This window comes from Hylaeus anthracinus, unplaced genomic scaffold (genome assembly GCF_026225885.1).
Source record: "Hylaeus anthracinus isolate JK02 unplaced genomic scaffold, UHH_iyHylAnth1.0_haploid 3, whole genome shotgun sequence".
NCBI lineage: Eukaryota > Metazoa > Arthropoda > Insecta > Hymenoptera > Colletidae > Hylaeus > Hylaeus anthracinus.
In genome coordinates, this window is record NW_026535284.1 from 7615903 (window position 1) to 7632026 (window position 16124).

At 35.2% G+C, this 16124-nt stretch overlaps 2 protein-coding genes across 2 annotated transcripts; one reads left to right on the forward strand and one right to left on the reverse strand.

Annotated features, from left to right (window-relative positions):
• Positions 1 to 25: 25 nt before the first annotated feature.
• LOC128893925 (40S ribosomal protein S13) lies at positions 26 to 1372 on the reverse strand. The gene is made up of 3 exons (XM_054155262.1): positions 1315 to 1372; positions 741 to 868; positions 26 to 373 (listed from the first exon to the last, which is right to left on the reverse strand). Exons 1-3 carry the CDS (start codon positions 1335 to 1337, stop codon positions 69 to 71), a joined length of 456 nt encoding a protein of 151 aa, XP_054011237.1. The 5' UTR covers positions 1338 to 1372; the 3' UTR covers positions 26 to 68.
• A 416-nt stretch (positions 1373 to 1788) lies between these two features.
• Positions 1789 to 16117, forward strand: LOC128893875 (uncharacterized). The gene is made up of 14 exons (XM_054155173.1): positions 1789 to 2145; positions 3461 to 3618; positions 3684 to 3758; positions 3882 to 4259; positions 4334 to 4567; positions 4651 to 4808; positions 4938 to 5505; positions 5624 to 5865; positions 6322 to 6966; positions 7066 to 8041; positions 8240 to 12070; positions 12268 to 12396; positions 12466 to 12596; positions 12917 to 16117. The coding sequence occupies exons 2-14, from the start codon at positions 3502 to 3504 to the stop codon at positions 12933 to 12935; spliced, it is 7503 nt and encodes a 2500-aa protein (XP_054011148.1). The 5' UTR covers positions 1789 to 2145; positions 3461 to 3501; the 3' UTR covers positions 12936 to 16117.
• Positions 16118 to 16124: the final 7 nt, after the last annotated feature.

A 16124-nucleotide genomic window follows, 5' to 3' on the forward strand; every position in this document is an offset into this window, starting at 1 on the left:
GTATGGTGAATAAACCGCAAATAAGTGATATTTAGGATTTTGTTTTATTAAGAAATGCAAGAAAGTAATTAAGCAACAAGAGCACTAGCAGTGGAGCTCTCGTATTTCCAATTAGCTGGCAGAGTTCCTTTCGATTTGTAGTATCTGGCGAGCCGATGGATTCTGGACTCTACAAGAATCAATCTGAATTTGCTGTCCTTGTCCTTGCGATTTCTTTCCAGGTGCTTCCTAATGGCGACTGCTTTTTTGATCAAGTAATAGAGATCCTCTGGTAAGTCTGGAGCGAGTCCCATGCTCTTGACAATCCTCAGGATCTTGTTTCCAGTACGGAAACGCACCTGTGCCACTCCATGAGAGTCTCTGAGAATTACACCTAGAAATTTTGATCAATTACGATTTAATCGTTATTCTACTTTTCTATACTGTAAACTTTCAATGACAAAGATATAAATATATAAATACACTTTAGCAACTGTTATATTCCTAAAGAAAATTTTGAAGTGTTGGTGAAACCTATGATGAAAAGACAAAAAATCATAATCACCTCAAAAATCACCATGTACTTTTTAATATTGCAAACTTTGATACTAAGATACAATAACAAAACTTTGAATCTTGTATAGTTTGCATAAATAAAGCTTATATACAATTCAGAATGTTTAGTAATAATAATAATACAAATTATTATTTTACAATGAGTTTGTAGAAGTTTACTGTTTTAAATTGAAGGAAAGGTTTACCAATTTGAGATGGTGTGTGGCCCTTCTTTGCTAGCTTATAAATCAAATCTTTACAATCCTCCGGTGTTAACTTGAGCCATGTCGGTACGCTGCGTCTATATGGCAACGCTGACTGGGATATACCCTTTCTACAACATTGCAAATTTTTGTTATAATGTATTCAACAATGATGTAATAAGAAAAATACCAAAAACATTTAACAGAAACATTGATTTAATTTTGTGAAGGTATAAGAAGTCCAAAATGTTCAATAGAATGTTGAGGTTATGTACACACAAAGGTATGAATCATGTACTAAAGGTATGAATGTACTAATTTTCTCAATTGTAAACTTTAAATTGGCCAAATTTACATCAAGAGTAAAGAAACATACCTAAATTAACAGAGAAAATTCATTTATTATCAATTTAAATAAAGAACACATGGCCACTAGCAAACCGTTGCTTCGACAGTTTCTGATACAAGGAATTTACGAATTGACTTTATAATAATTAAAAAAATAAAAATTATATAGAGAAAAAGTATTTGGAAGAGTTCTTAGGAGTAAATTATATTAAAATTGAATTTACTTTACCCTGGTGCGTGCATACGACCCATCTTTGTGTGCTTTACTTCGACAAGAGACAGCAGCGCTCTTTCGTCTCGCTCAGCAAATAGTGGAACCATGTATTAATTCAAAATTTCGGCGGGAAAATTCGTATTAGAGGAATTATTAGAAATTATTTTAAAAAATTACATTTAAAGCTAAAAATGAATTGGTTGGAATGTTCGGTACATTAATTAATTACTTTAGAAGGAATTACACGTGGATACATAATAATACATTGATTCCACGTATTATAAATAGTATTGTATTATAAAAATACAATTTAGTAATGTAGGAATGGGAGAAAAAATTAATTTAACAATGTAAAGACCATAAGTTACCACAAAACAATATCAAAGACTTCGCCAAACGAAGTATTAACCATATATTTGATAAATTCCTAAAAGTTAAAGTCAAATGCACTGCTTGTTTGAAGTTTCCGGCGGATGTATACCATCGTGTCCAAGTATCCATCTGTAAAGCTTTTGCCTCGCAGAGATCAGGAATTTTCTAATAATATGTTATCGGGATAAAAATATTCCCCGGATCGAATTATTATTTTTTGTCGCGCGAGTGTCCACAAAATTAAGACAATTGCGAATGATCAGTCGAGCAGCGAGAAAATAGCGCAACGTCGTGAACGGCGTCGGCAGCCAAAATGTCGGCAATTTCTTAACTCTAAGCGTACCCTCTGTCAACATTTGTGAATCTCCATCGAAGTCAACATCGAATCAGTCAATAATTAAATCGTCGATGATGTACGATCGATATCGGATTCCTTCGATACAGTGATAACACGGAATCTCTGAAATTGAGAAGGTAAATTGACGTTTTCTAGGTTCATCCTCGATACTGCTCGATCCTTCTTCTTTACTCTCAGTGCAATTTCATTAGAAATATCAAAAATTCGTCGCAGGACTCTTTCCGACAGTCCCAGATGAATGATCCTTTGGAGAAAAATGTTGGCCGTTCGTATTGTGCCATAGAATAATCGATTTTGCGATATTCGTTGAAGAACAAAAATTAATAGTGTATTAATGTGGTTATATACAGTGACTCACAAAGTATTTCAATGAATTTTGAGTATATAATTATCGTGGGCTGTTTACAGGTCCTCATCAGCTATGTTAGCTGAATTGTGATTCAAGTTGGTAAATAACAATTTGTTTGGGTGTTATTTGAATGAGACTTGGTTATAACATGATTTTCTAATTTTCATGTAATTTTATTGTATATTGATTTTCAATTTATTTAAATCTGTAACTACGTTAAATACACTTATGTTTTGTTTGGATTCATTTAAGTCTCTATGTATCAAGTTTTATTTCTATTGTGCTTTGATTCAACAAATTATGATGTAATTCCGATGTTGATTATTTTTCTCAAGTTGTCAGAATTGACATACAAATCGAATGTAATTGTAATATTAAATTTAATTTTAGTCTTTATCCGCAATATTATTGCCTCGAAGTAAGTTTTATGGTGAGGACCACAAATGTTATAAAGCAAAAAGTATTTATTGCTCATTTTTAGTTTTCAAATGATAATTATTTACAATCTGAGTTATAGCACAAATTCACTTCACGTGAGTTTGCCTGTTGCTAAGGGCACGATGAAAAAAATTACAGGTACAATTTATTTTCAACCTGGAATTATTTATTCATCTTTATTGTCTTATTGACAGAACTAGATTAATTTAAAACATTACATATGAAAAGTAGTGATCTAGATTAGTATAGTTCTGTTTTAAAGACAATAGAAGCTATTTAATAATTATATCTTGAAGACTAAAAGCAATAATTAATATTTACATCAGAATAATAAGTGACATATCTAATCCAACATATCATGTATTTATATTTTTAAATTCCAGATCATTCTGTAATATAAAAAACATCAATCATGCTTTATGAAATAAGAAAGTTATTATCTTTAACCCTTTAATACTCTGTATCATAATAGAATTCATATAAAATCCATATTTGAACATATATATTAATATATAAAATTGACAAAACCTGTAACAAAAGAAAAAGAAGTTTAAACTTCAAGCAAATAAGATTGAATGTACAAATTTTACAGTATGATTTAATATTGTTCATTAACAATCTTCTCTTTTTGTTGTCGTGTGTAGGACATGTGACTAGGCGGGTATGATTTTACAAAGAAGTTAAAATGTCCAGCGATAATGATCAGATCCCCAAATCGGGCAAGCGGAAGAAATATGTCATACCTGATAGCGAAGATAGCGATGAATCTGTAGTGAACTTACGTAGAAGGAAAAAGACTTTTGTATGTATAAAGATTTTACATTAATCTAATTACATGTAATATTAATTTCAATTTTACATTTGCAGAGAGTTATTAGCGAAGGTGAAAGCAGCGACGAAGATAGTGATGTTCTGAGACCAATTGTTCGAAGAAGGAACCCTGTAAGATATATCTCATACCTTTAATCACTTTTAGTACAATATAATACCAACTGACTTATAAATTTGTCATATATTTCACTTTACATATTTTAAATGAAAAATGTATCTGTTTTTATGCATCAGAGAGTCGATGAGACCGAAAATGAGACAAGTTACGAAGGTAGCAGTTCAGATGATACTTCAGAATGGCAGTCAGACTGGAGCAGTTCGTCAGAATCAGAACAACAAGCTCCCGTTAAGCGAAAGCTACTTGAGAAATCAAAATCCAAAAAGCTGCAAATAATAGTATCGGATACAGATACAGACACCAGCGATGACCAAGTAGAAAAGTGTCCTATATGCTTGCTTCCTTTTAGAAAGCAACAATTAGGCACTCCTTCTTCTTGCGAGCATTGCTTCTGCTTAGAATGTTTAATGGAATGGAGTAAAAATATAAATACTTGTCCAGTAGATCGCCAAACCTTTACAGCAATCCATGTCAGAGACGCACTTGGTGGACAGGTACAACCTTTAGAATTAGTATGATTGTATTATCAATGGTTGACAAAAGTAAAGTTATTTCATTCGTGTCGTAGATTACGAGACATGTCCCAGTCGACGTGACACCTCGTGTAGAGGACGAACCACTGGAGGATCCTACATTTTGCGAAGTATGCCACCTGAGCGATAGGGAGGATCGCATGCTTCTTTGCGACGGATGCGACTGTGGTTATCATTTAGAGTGCTTAATTCCTCCAATGAACGAAGTACCCATGGAGGAATGGTTTTGTCCAGAATGTTCACAGAACAGTCAAAATGACGCGGAAGTTGTAAGATTTCTACAGTTTAACATTTGGAATGATTATTGTCAATATTTGTACAAGAATAAATTTAATGTTAAATATTTTTCTAGGTGGAAATTGATTTAGATGAAATACCAGATTTAATGGAAGAGGCTCGCAGACTCGGCGTTTCTTATGGCAGAACGCGTACTGGCGCGCCTCAAAATTCTCAACCAAGAATCGTACCTCGCACTAGGCATACAGAACGTGTTAGAGCTACTATTCGCAGGTACTAAGAAGAATAAAAATAAATAAATAATATAATACGACTTCTCACTAAATTCTGTATAATAAAATTTCATTTTTTGTATTTTTTTAATAAACATTACGAAATCATTTAATGTAATTGTGTTAACAGAAGAAATAGAGTTTATGACAGTTCACAACCAACCCGTCAATTAGCACTTGATCCAAGCCAACCTTCTACCTCTTCTGGTTTGGAGTCTTTTGGAGACAACAGTCGAAGTCTTTCCCCAAGCAATGCCTCTAACTCTTTAGGTTCCGGGGATCGAAACTGTTTAAGTGGAAATTCTAGAAAATCGCGGAGACCCCAAAGATCTGGAAGTAGATCGAGCGATACTAGCGACGAAAATGTTTTAACGAAAACTAAACGGGGAATCAATAATAGTAATAATTCTGTAAATTCTGATAACGGTAAATCCAAGGAAGGCTCCAAGAAAAGTGGAAGTACTTCGAGGAAAAGTACCGGTAACAAGAAGTCTAGAAGTAACTTGAGGAGAAGTGGAAGTAGAAATAAATCGAAAAAAACGAGAGGATCTAAGAAAGTTTCTAGTAGGGACACGCTATTAAGAGAAGTTAGAATTACGGAATGTAACGAAGACGGAGAAGAAGAAGAAATTGTAACTTTTGTAAAGGTGGCTTCGGTTGGGTCTACGAGAAGAAGAAGGAGAAGAAAAGGAAGAAAGGTATTTTAATTCTTTTTACTTTGATTGTATAAATTCCATTGTATTTTAAATTCCAAGTTTTGAAAAGTAACTTTCAAATTAAACGAAGGAGTGAGTGAAATAACATTTTGTTTTATAGAGAAGAAAAGTTAGACGTCAAGCTAGAACTGTGTCCAGTGTTTTAGCTAGTTCCAAAAAGAGACTCGCAGTTTCTTTAGGTATTTGCAAACCTATAAAGGGTGTTCCAGCTTTAATACCTAGCGTAAAAAATCGCCCAGTTTTCTCAGAAAGATCCTCGTTGAACGTTACTCGATATAATGCTGGAATCTCGAGGCTTAGTCTACTTGGAGATAATCTTGACTTGAGTTATAGTCCTCCAGGGTAAATGCAGTACTTTAATTAATCATTTAATAGAAAAATTGTCTTGTTCTTTGGTTGTTTCATATAGTGTAGATTGTAAATTCGATATTCGTTGATCCTTAGAACAGTCTTCGATGTGGATACAAAAAAGAAAAATGAAAGCATCAATTTTGGTTGATAGTGATGGTCCTCTTCAGGAAAAACGTAAGAACCTTGTCCCTTTTGAATTTTTTCTACTTTTTCTTTATTTTCCTTCCTACACTGTATTTGATCATTATCCAGTTTCCTATTTATCAGTTGAAATATCGATATTAAACTGTAATATCAAATTTTTTTTTGTACCCGCGTCGAAGGTTATTATAAAGGTCAACGAATATCGAATTTACAATTCGTTATGATTCATTAGATAAAAATATTTTTGAGTCGCATAATTAATTAATAAAAATCAGTGAAATTGTCAAAACTCCTTTCTTCTAGATCTGATATAGAGGATTACAATGGAACTGGGCCTACCATGACCATTCACAGACGATCAGCGATCTCTTCTCGTAGACAGCTTCGTTTAAAAAACATCGTTAATCCTCAGCCACCACAAGCTGATCTTTTAAGCAGCATAATAAGCAATCAAGAAGTTTGGCATTCAAAGAATAATAACATAATTCTTAAAGCTAATGGTCTTCTCTTGGCTGAGAAAAAGGAAAATACTGACAATTTAAAGAAGAAGAATGTAGAAGAAGAAAAATCGCCTGAAGTAGAAGAGACAGTATCCGTAGTAGAGAATAGAGCTTCCGGAACCAATAGCCCATTGGAAGTGTCTGGAATCAATCCAGAGTTGATCATACAGGCTCCGATGTATAATAATCCTTGCGGAGGGGGGAACAGAGGTAACTTCAGAGGTGGTTACAGAGATAACACAAGGCACAGCCATGGAGGCCAGAATTATGGACGAGATTCTTTACCCGGAAGTGGAAGACACAGTTATGGCGGAAGTGGAAGTAATTTCGGAAGAGATTTCGGACCGCCTGCATTTTATAATCCGAACTTTGAACATTGCGGGCCCCCAATGTTTGGAGGAACTCCTCCATTTAGGAATCGAAACCCTCAACACTTCAGAAACGAAAGGTACATTTATTTCTAGAACCTACTAACGTTAGAAACGAAAATTACTTACTGCATTTTTAAGTCGAGCGTTACAGTTACTTGTTACAATTTTATTTACAGATTTCGTTTCATGCCTCCTGGAAGACCTCCGTTCAATTTCAGCGAAGGTTTCGAGCACCACTCTTTTCCTGAAAGGTTTAATCGTCCTAGATCTCCTCAAGCTCCTATCGATCGGCCTCAAAATAATATGCCAGCAAACTTACCAGAAGACACCGCTGGAAGTCAATCCACGGAACAGCAACCCCAAGATGCCGAGAATGTTTCTGTTAGGCCAGAAGAAGATTGCGATATCTATTGTGATATAGAGACTAAATCCGATGGAGAACTTCAAGACCAGCAGAACGGCTCGGTGGCGTTGTTGCCACCTCCAGAACCACCGTCGGGTCTCCTAGACTTCGAAGAGAACTCTAGAAGCGACAAAGACAGCGATCAAGAATTAGTTATCGATGATAGTCAAAAAGAAGACACTCCAAAGAATGACAAGTACGATCCTTTCTCTGTGGATAGTGACAGTGATAGTGAAATAAAAAAGAACGAAGAGGTTGTAAAGAAAACTAAAGAAGAGAAGACTGTAGAATGCGTTATACAACCCGAGCCTTCGGATACGTTGGCACGTTTATCAGTTTACGATGACGACGACGAAGAAGACTCCCAAGCTGACTGTCCAAATTTCTCTATCTATTCTTCTCAAACGATGGATGTGGCGCGTCATACCGAACAACAATTATCGCAACAGATAGGACCTCTCGAACCACCTCCTCTTCCACCTTCGATTCCAGACGACGACGACGTCATAGTTGGCGATGTTCAGGCTTGCGATCTCGCGGATATTCCAGAACCGTCGGACCCGTATGTCGAAGCCCTGAGGAAAGAAAGACAGACACTTAGTAAAATTCCGCCGAAAAAAATTTCTCACGACTGCAGAGGGAAAATTACTTTCAAAATCGGAACTAAATTGAAGATTAATAACAGATTGTTGGGACTGCAAGAGGAAGAAGAGAAGGAGGACGAGAGCGAGAAGAAGAAGGAAGTTGAAGTGAGTAACAAACTATTTTGATAAATTAATTCGTGAAGGGTACGATATTGTTTAAGGGATGCAAGTGCCTTACGGATCGATCTCGCGTCAGCATGTGATGCAAAAATACCCAGTTCCACGCTAGTGCGAGGCCAATCCTTGAGGTATAAATGTTACTTAGCTCGTCACTTAATATTTCTCATTAAATTGTGTTTGCAGCAAGTAAAGGAGGAAGAGACCCACATCGATCGCGACGAAGAACGAAAGAAGATCGCTAAAAGCAAGTTCGAGGAAGAAGCTCAATCTGAAGAGGATAAAGAGGAAGTTCCAGAGGAGTTATCGATATTCGCAAATCCGCCAAATGTTAAAGAGAAAGATACAGACGGGGAACAAAAAGAGGAAGAATCAGCAGCGATTTCTACAGTTGAAGAAACAGAAAAGATCTCTGATATAGATGTACCTCCCGAGAGAATTCGATTATCCCCTCCAAAGCTGGAAAATGAGTTAAGCAACGAATGTGTGTCGATACCATCATCGGAAGAAGGTAGTGAAACTTCCACTCCGCATCCCAAGATTCCAACGATCGAGATTATCGACGACGAATGTCCAATCGAGTCATCTAAAATGCAGGAAGAGCCCAATAAAGTTAATATTGTGACGGCTGATGTAGAGAATAATAAAAAAGATGAAAAGGAACAGCGTCGAGGGGGCGAAGAAGATGAGGAAGATGAGGAGGAGGAAGAGGAAGAGGAAGAGGATGAAGAGGGCGAAGAAGAAGAGGAAAATGAGATCGAGAATGAAAACGGAAAAGAAAAATTTCCTATTGAAAAGGAACCGTCAGATAAAGAGAAAGAAACGTCGGATAAGGAAGGAGGAATATCAGACAAGGAAACTGTAGTCGGAGAAGCTTGTAATAGAAGCAGTTGGGAATCTAATGATGGAGCGTACACACCTTGCAAGGATGAACTTCCTTTGAAGGAATCAAGGTCTTCGTTTGAACAGCTACCGCCTCTTGAAAGCGGTTTAGAACCAATCACGCCAACGAAAGACAAGCTTGACGATTTAGACAGCTGCAGAACTCCGGTGGATTATAATGTCTTGGGTACTGAAGCTATTTCAGAGACAGATGAAGCAATGAACTTTGAAGACGAATTGACTTTACTGACTCTACGTAAGGAAAAAGAAATGGAAGATGGAGAAATCGTCGAAGAGAAGACTACCAAGGAAGCTGAGAAGGTCGAGAAAGAGAAGGAAGAGGACAAGAAACGTAAGAAGAAGGATAAGAAAGAAAGAGGCAAGGACACTGAAAAGAATAAAGAAAACATTGCTTCGGAGAACCAAGTAGCGTGGAAGAAACTGTCGAAAAGCACAAAAGAAAGATCATACAGGGATAAGGAGAAAAGATCGAAGTCAAAGGAGAAAGATAAACAAAAGAAGAAGAAGGAAGTAGTTAAAAAGAAAGAGAAACGAAAAGAATTGCCTAGGTACGACGTTAGGAAAATAGTTGCAGAGAGACCTTCGAGACCTAGGAAGGACGAATACGGAAGAGATATTAGAGAAAAGTCGAGGCAAAGGAGCAGATCTAGGAGTTGTAGTTCGAAACGTTCTAGATCGTATTCCAAACTTCGATCCAGAAGTAGATCGAGGATTAGGCTTCAAAGATCTTGGTCTAGAGATCGTAGATCTTATTCGAAATCCCTCTCCAGAAGAAGATCCCTTTCACGAGGAAGACGTAAATCACCGAAAAGAAGATCAACCTCCAGAAGAAGATCTTCGTCTAGAAGAAGATCGAGATCTGTTTCTCGAAAACGACGATCTCTGTCGAGGAAGAGATCCAGGAGGTCGGTGTCAAGGTCGAAAAGATCGCTTTCAAGGTCCAGACAAAGAAGATCTCTATCAAGGTCCAGAAGGTCTTTGTCTAGATCTCGCGACAGGCGTAAAGACAAGAAGAAATATAAATCTCGTAGTCGTTCGAGAAATCGCAAGAAGTCTCGATCGAAATCGCCTAAAAAATCGTCCAAGTCCAGGGAAAGGAAACTTTCGAAGAGGAAAGCACAAAGTAGATCAAGGTCGAGAGTGAGGTCTTGTTCTAGAAACTGGGAACAAATCGATAAAATTGTGGAACAAGATTTCTCGAGGCAAAGAGAAGAAAGAGAGAGAGACTCTTGGAGTGCTCAATGGACACCTTCTTGGTCGAGATCTAGATCAAAATCGCCTCAGCATGTACAGCAGGAACAGATTGCATCCAGAGATTGGTCTCCGGTACTGGATAATGTTGCTGTCCCGCCAAAAAATCTGACCGTTATTCTAACAAACAAAGAAGCCATCAAAAAGAAAAAGAAAGAACGCAGAAAAGAAGGGAAAAAGTCGAAAGATGACAAAAAGAGGAAAGGGAAAAGGAACAGGACTCCTCCACCCTCGAAAGAAGTTTTTGCCAGTGGGGATAATATTTTGGTTAGCGTATGCTTCAACAAAGATAATGAGACTATCCAGGCAGGTGTTCCAGAACTTCCAGAAACGATTCCCTTAATTCCTCCTTTAAAACGGCGTCGTAGAGAGCCCATTCAAGCTGAGCCTCCAAAACGCTCTAAGAAAGATAAGACAAAAGATAAGCGTTCCAAATCTCCAAAACCCAAAAAGGATAAAAAGAAGAAGTCGAAAGCTGCTGAGATAGCTGCTACAAAGAAACCAGTCGCTGTAATTGATTTGGATCAATCACCATTTAGAGAACAAACTCCATCTCCGAGGGATGTAATAGTTCTCAGCGACGACGATGACAAACAAGTTCAACAAATAGCGCTAGATCAGTGTCAACCCTCGCAGAACTCGCCGCAGAGAGAGCAGTTTGTCTCTCAAGGTCCCAAAACACCTCCGGAGCCACAAATAAAATTCTCGATAAATAAACAGACCAGTAACTTGCGACCATCGATGTTGAATCCACTTTTGGATGAAGAAGAAGAGGAAGAAATGGATGAAAGGGTCGAAGAGGAATTAGAAATGAGAGCACAAGAAGAATTAGAGTTAAGATTGAAAATTGGACCAAATACTCCCCCGGAGCCTCCGACTTCTCCGCCGACTAGTCCAGACGCTTACGATCCGTTTGATCCAACGAAATCTAGATCACCAACACCTGATGCAAGCCAAGAAGCAAATTCCAGCGACGAAAGAAGAAGATCCCCGCGAAAACATGATTCTGTTGATGGGATCATCGAAGAAGAAAATATACAGAAACAGGAGAGGCAAAGTCAAGAAAAGCAACTGGAGAAACCTAAGATTATTTCAATGGTCACAATTAAGAGAGCTTCTCCGCAGAGAGATGATGCTAATGAGAATGATAACAATAAGGATACTACTGCTTCGACTGGAAACATGGAGGCGCAGCAAGGCCAACAAAATGCACAGAATCAGAATAATCCTTTCGGAGTCATCAATCCTGTACTGGCTACTGTGGCTGCAGCTGTACAAAGAAGTGGAGTGTTCAATGCTTCGAATACGAATAGCAGTCAACGCACGTTGTTACAGTCGAATCGTATTTCACCAAGTAATCAACAGAAACAACGTAGCCAAGCACCCGCAGCCTTTGCAAATTCAGGAAAACCGTTAAGAGGTAGTAAATCTGGTCAAACAAAGAGCAATGGACAGAATGGCAACGATCCTGTTACAGAAATTGTAGATAACGTGGATATGTCTTCGCCATATTCGCCTGGGTCGACCCTCAGCGATGGCATGTTCGATCCTCCAAGTCCTATAAACTTTAATAGCTCGCCTGGAACTGGAGCAGGAGGTGCTGGAGGACCTATTGGATCACAAACCACGAAAACTAGTAGCTCGAAAACAGCGAAGAGTGCGGATAAAAAAGATCCCTTCGATGCTCTTTTCAACATTATGCCAAGTACGAAGACCTCGAAACAGACTAGAAGCAAAAAAGCTGACAAGGATAAGAAGAAGAAACCAACGAATCCAAAAGTTGGCGTGAGAATGGACGAGAACCAGCTTCAAATATTGGATGATCTTCCAAGTTCGGCTGTTGAAATGCAGGTCAAGGATAAGGTTTGGTTTTTCTATAAAAATAATATAATACATGTTAGTTTGGAATATTGGAAAATTTAAATTTACCTATAAGAACGAAACAGTTTATGTAATATAAAGTAAAACGTTTACTACAATAGAGAGTCAATAGCATAATAATATATGTTTACTGAATAATTTGTTATTATTCATTAATATTATGTTTCGTTGTTTCATAGTTCCTAAAGAAATTGAATCGTCAAGAGCGGGTGGTTGAAGAAGTGAAATTGGTACTGAAGCCACACTATACGAAAAAGCATGTTACGAAAGAAGAGTACAAGGATATTATGCGGAAAGCGGTGCCCAAGGTATGCAACGCATGTTGTAACATGTGTAATTTGTAAATAAGGATTACTTTCATTTTATTGTCTTATCAGATATGCCACAATAAGACAGGAGAGATAAACCCAAAAAAGATTGCCCATTTAATAGAAGCTTACGTCAGGAAATGCAGGAACATCAAGAAGAAAACTTCTGAGAGTTCTTCTGCAAAGGCCTCTAAACCCGCGTAAGTAATTCGATGCTTCGAATATTTATAGAATGAAATAAATACATAAATTACACTTGTAAAGGCAACTGTTTTCAATTTCTGCAAATAATCGTTATAAGTTTATACATTCTTGCTACTTCTATAAAGTAGTCACATTGTTTTCATTAGTATTACATTTTTAGTTAAACATATTTAAATCAGAGAAAAGCTAAAAACATATCTTTTACATGTTTTTATGTATTAGATAAATCTGTTATTTTTTTTTCTTACTCAAATTTGTATGAAACAGAAATTAAAAGAAATCACGAATTTTAAAAATTTCAATTCGTTTGTTTTAGGAAAATCATGTGGAGTTGATCACGAGTCAGCTAGGTGTCTGTTCAATTCCCTTCAATTTCGTAGTTCAGACGATCGTCGTACTCGATGAGCGGTGAGTGAGCTTCGAGACAACTAGTCTCCTCCTCGATGATGCGATGTATCTTGTATTCTGTGTAAATACGTAATTAATTAATTGATTAGTCGATTGATTGATTGGTCGATTGGTTGCTTGCTTGGTGGATTGATTGATTGATCGATTAAATTGTAAGAGTACCATTTATTATTTATATAAACAATACCCTTTATCTCGCGAGGGAATTCAACCGTTTTTATGGAAGATCCATTGATTATATCATTTTTGGTTCTTTTTCTTCGATTTTAGAAGATTCATACTTAGTTGCATGGAGATCGATTACTACTGTTTTTACAAAATTTCAAAAAATCTATCAAACATAATTGAAAGTCATCAGTTTATAATTTATAGACTTCCAATACTCTTTATTTTTTTTTTCTTGAATAATTAAATGACTATTTTCTAAACGCATTTAAGCACACTGAATTTTCGGCTATTCGTATAAATTAACGATGTAAATTCATAATTTCGAAGTAGCATATTTATATAACTTGAAGCTAATTGTTTCTCGTACTTATGAATTTATTATTGTTCGAAGAATATTTAAGAATAAAACATTAGTCGATCTCTACTACAAATTTTGTATACATATTGTATTGCTGAAGTTTGAAATTATTAAAAATGTCAAAATATCAGAACTTGTAGGCGTGAAATTTCGTACAAAAAAAAAAGAAACAAATACACAATGGAAGAACATTATCCGTTTTTAAAAATCATTAACTAATGCCCATTTTTCTGGACACTACAAATCATTCATTTCGACAAATAAATATGCATTGGTACATGTTCTATTTGTTTATATTACCAAGTAATTGATACTTTGACAACTATTTATTCAACTAATTAAATATTAGCTCTTATTTTCTAATTTTATGAAAAAAATGATTCGTTGATGATCGCAATACTTGTATTTATAATGCATAGAATTTATGTGCCAACAACTGGCACAATTGGCTTTTCCGCAGAGACTGTCATTTTCGTATTCTTAATGCACATGTAAAAATGCTTAAATACCACGTTTCTAACGTACATATTGTAATTTCACTCTTTCTACAGAGTTGGACGTTATTCGAATAAATTATTATTCTTATCGGCATCAATACTAACTACTACTACGACTACTGTTAATACTACTCTATTATCATTGTGTCTCTTGTATTACTATTATTTCTGTTGTATGTATCATTGATATATAAATAATTATTTGAAATGAAACTTACTCGCAATAACTTTCTATTTATTTGTAAGTTTATCTACAGATTTGTTTGGATTAAATTGTCATTCGAATAAATATGGAATCTAATCGTCTTCTTAATACAACAGTATTTCAGATAATTGAAGATTAAAGTATAACTAAAACGAAAATTAAATATCAAGAACAGTTGTATCGCAGAATCAATAATCATTTATAAACTTAGTTGCGAAGTTTGCAAAACAAATAATATTATACTGTTTGAGTTACTCAATATGATCTAAAACTGTTAACATTAAAATTATTATTGCTATTAAAGTGAAATATAAATTATTATCAATTTATTTATTTGAAAATTACAATTCGAATGGATAGTGCAATTAATTTAGAACAATGAAATTCCTTATTTAGAGCAAAACAGTCGACAAGTCAATTGATTAATGAAAATAAAAATGACTACTTGAATAAAGATTTGTTTGAATACTTTGTTCATCGATTGTTATTCGAATAAAAATTGTCCAACTTTGTTTTTGTATAGCCATAAAACGTGTATGAGAATGAGAGAGATAGAATGAATGAAAATTAGTTTTAAAAGATAAGAGGTTCTGTCTCGTGGAATTGTAAAATAAGAATTTCAAGAGAGTATGTATTGTTCAAGCTACATCAAATTTGATCGGCTGTTTAGCTAATCAAATATGATTTCTCACAAAAATTAATCAGAAAATGTTCGATTCTTTCCATCTGTAAACAACAACAAAGGAAGATGACGCTAAAATCCTTATCTTTTTAATTAAAAGTCACTACTTAGTACTGGCAAAATAAGCAATTTTTAATTGTAATTAATAATTGCATTCAATCCAATTGTACTTATGCTGTATTTGTAAGTTACTTTTTTAAGATTATACGGGATAGTTTAATGGGAAAAAGAAATTTATTAAGAAATATCTAACTCTTTAAATTAACGTTAATTTACGTTTCTATCAATATTTTTTTGAAGTTCACAGAAAGTAGATGAAAAAGTACAGTGATATAATCTATCACACTCCCAAAGGCTCGATCTGTCTGTGATTATTTTTCTAAGCTGTTTATTACCATCTGATGGACTTCCTGAAACATTTAAGCCAACTTTAATCCTTCCAGAACAGACAAATTCAGGAGAAAAGTAACATTTGATTAATATGCTACATTTATTTTAATTTTTTTAAATAATTTTATAAAAATTTGAATTTGAATTATAAAATGAAATATTTCACAGTGAACAAGTAAAAATTGACCTGTTGAATCGAATAAACGTAACGAAATAAATCCGAAATAAATTGTTTTGAATTAACTTCGTTCGTTATGTATCATTCGACTAAAATTTTGCTAATTCTTCGATAATTACAATCTGTCGTTAATTGTTCCATCATGTAACAGTCTAGATAGCGCTTGTATCGCAGGTGTCTTTCGCAACGTGTAGTTACTACTCTATGTTAGATTGCGAAAATATTCACAGACAAGATTGATAAGAGCTGATTAGAATATAAATTCGCAACAGTATATGAAGTATATAAAATCATGAATTTAAACGCATTGAACACGAAATATAAGGACGAACGTTATGAACAGTACATACACCACGTATCGAAGAATCGAATCACCCATTAGATTAAATTTCATGAAATTTTTATACCGTTATAAGTCAGAAATTGGACATGATAATGAAAAGCAATCGTAACAGTTGATATTCGAAAAATGAATGACTACAAACACGATTTGTGAGACTACTTAGGTGCGATTAACTATTAGTGTGTCTGCGCATGAATGAGAAATCTTTTGTACTAAATAATGATGTATATATATATAATGAAGGGAGAAATAAAGAATTTAATATTATCGAAAAAAAAAAATCGAAAATTGAGTC

Bases quoted from the DNA above. Each gene is read 5' to 3' on its own strand.
- LOC128893925 (XM_054155262.1), bottom strand. From the start codon at position 1,337: ATGGGTCGTATGCACGCACCAGG. The intron at 869-1,314 runs GTAAAGTAAATT...GCAATGTTGTAG, and splicing joins GGTCGTATGCACGCACCAGG to AAAGGGTATATCCCAGTCAG. The intron at 374-740 runs GTAAACCTTTCC...CAAAATTTCTAG, and splicing joins CCACACACCATCTCAAATTG to GTGTAATTCTCAGAGACTCT.
- LOC128893875 (XM_054155173.1), top strand. From the start codon at position 3,502: ATGTCCAGCGATAATGATCAGATCCCCAAATCGGGCAAGCGGAAGAAA. The intron at 3,619-3,683 runs GTATGTATAAAG...TTACATTTGCAG, and splicing joins GTAGAAGGAAAAAGACTTTT to AGAGTTATTAGCGAAGGTGA. The intron at 12,071-12,267 runs GTTTGGTTTTTC...GTTGTTTCATAG, and splicing joins AAATGCAGGTCAAGGATAAG to TTCCTAAAGAAATTGAATCG.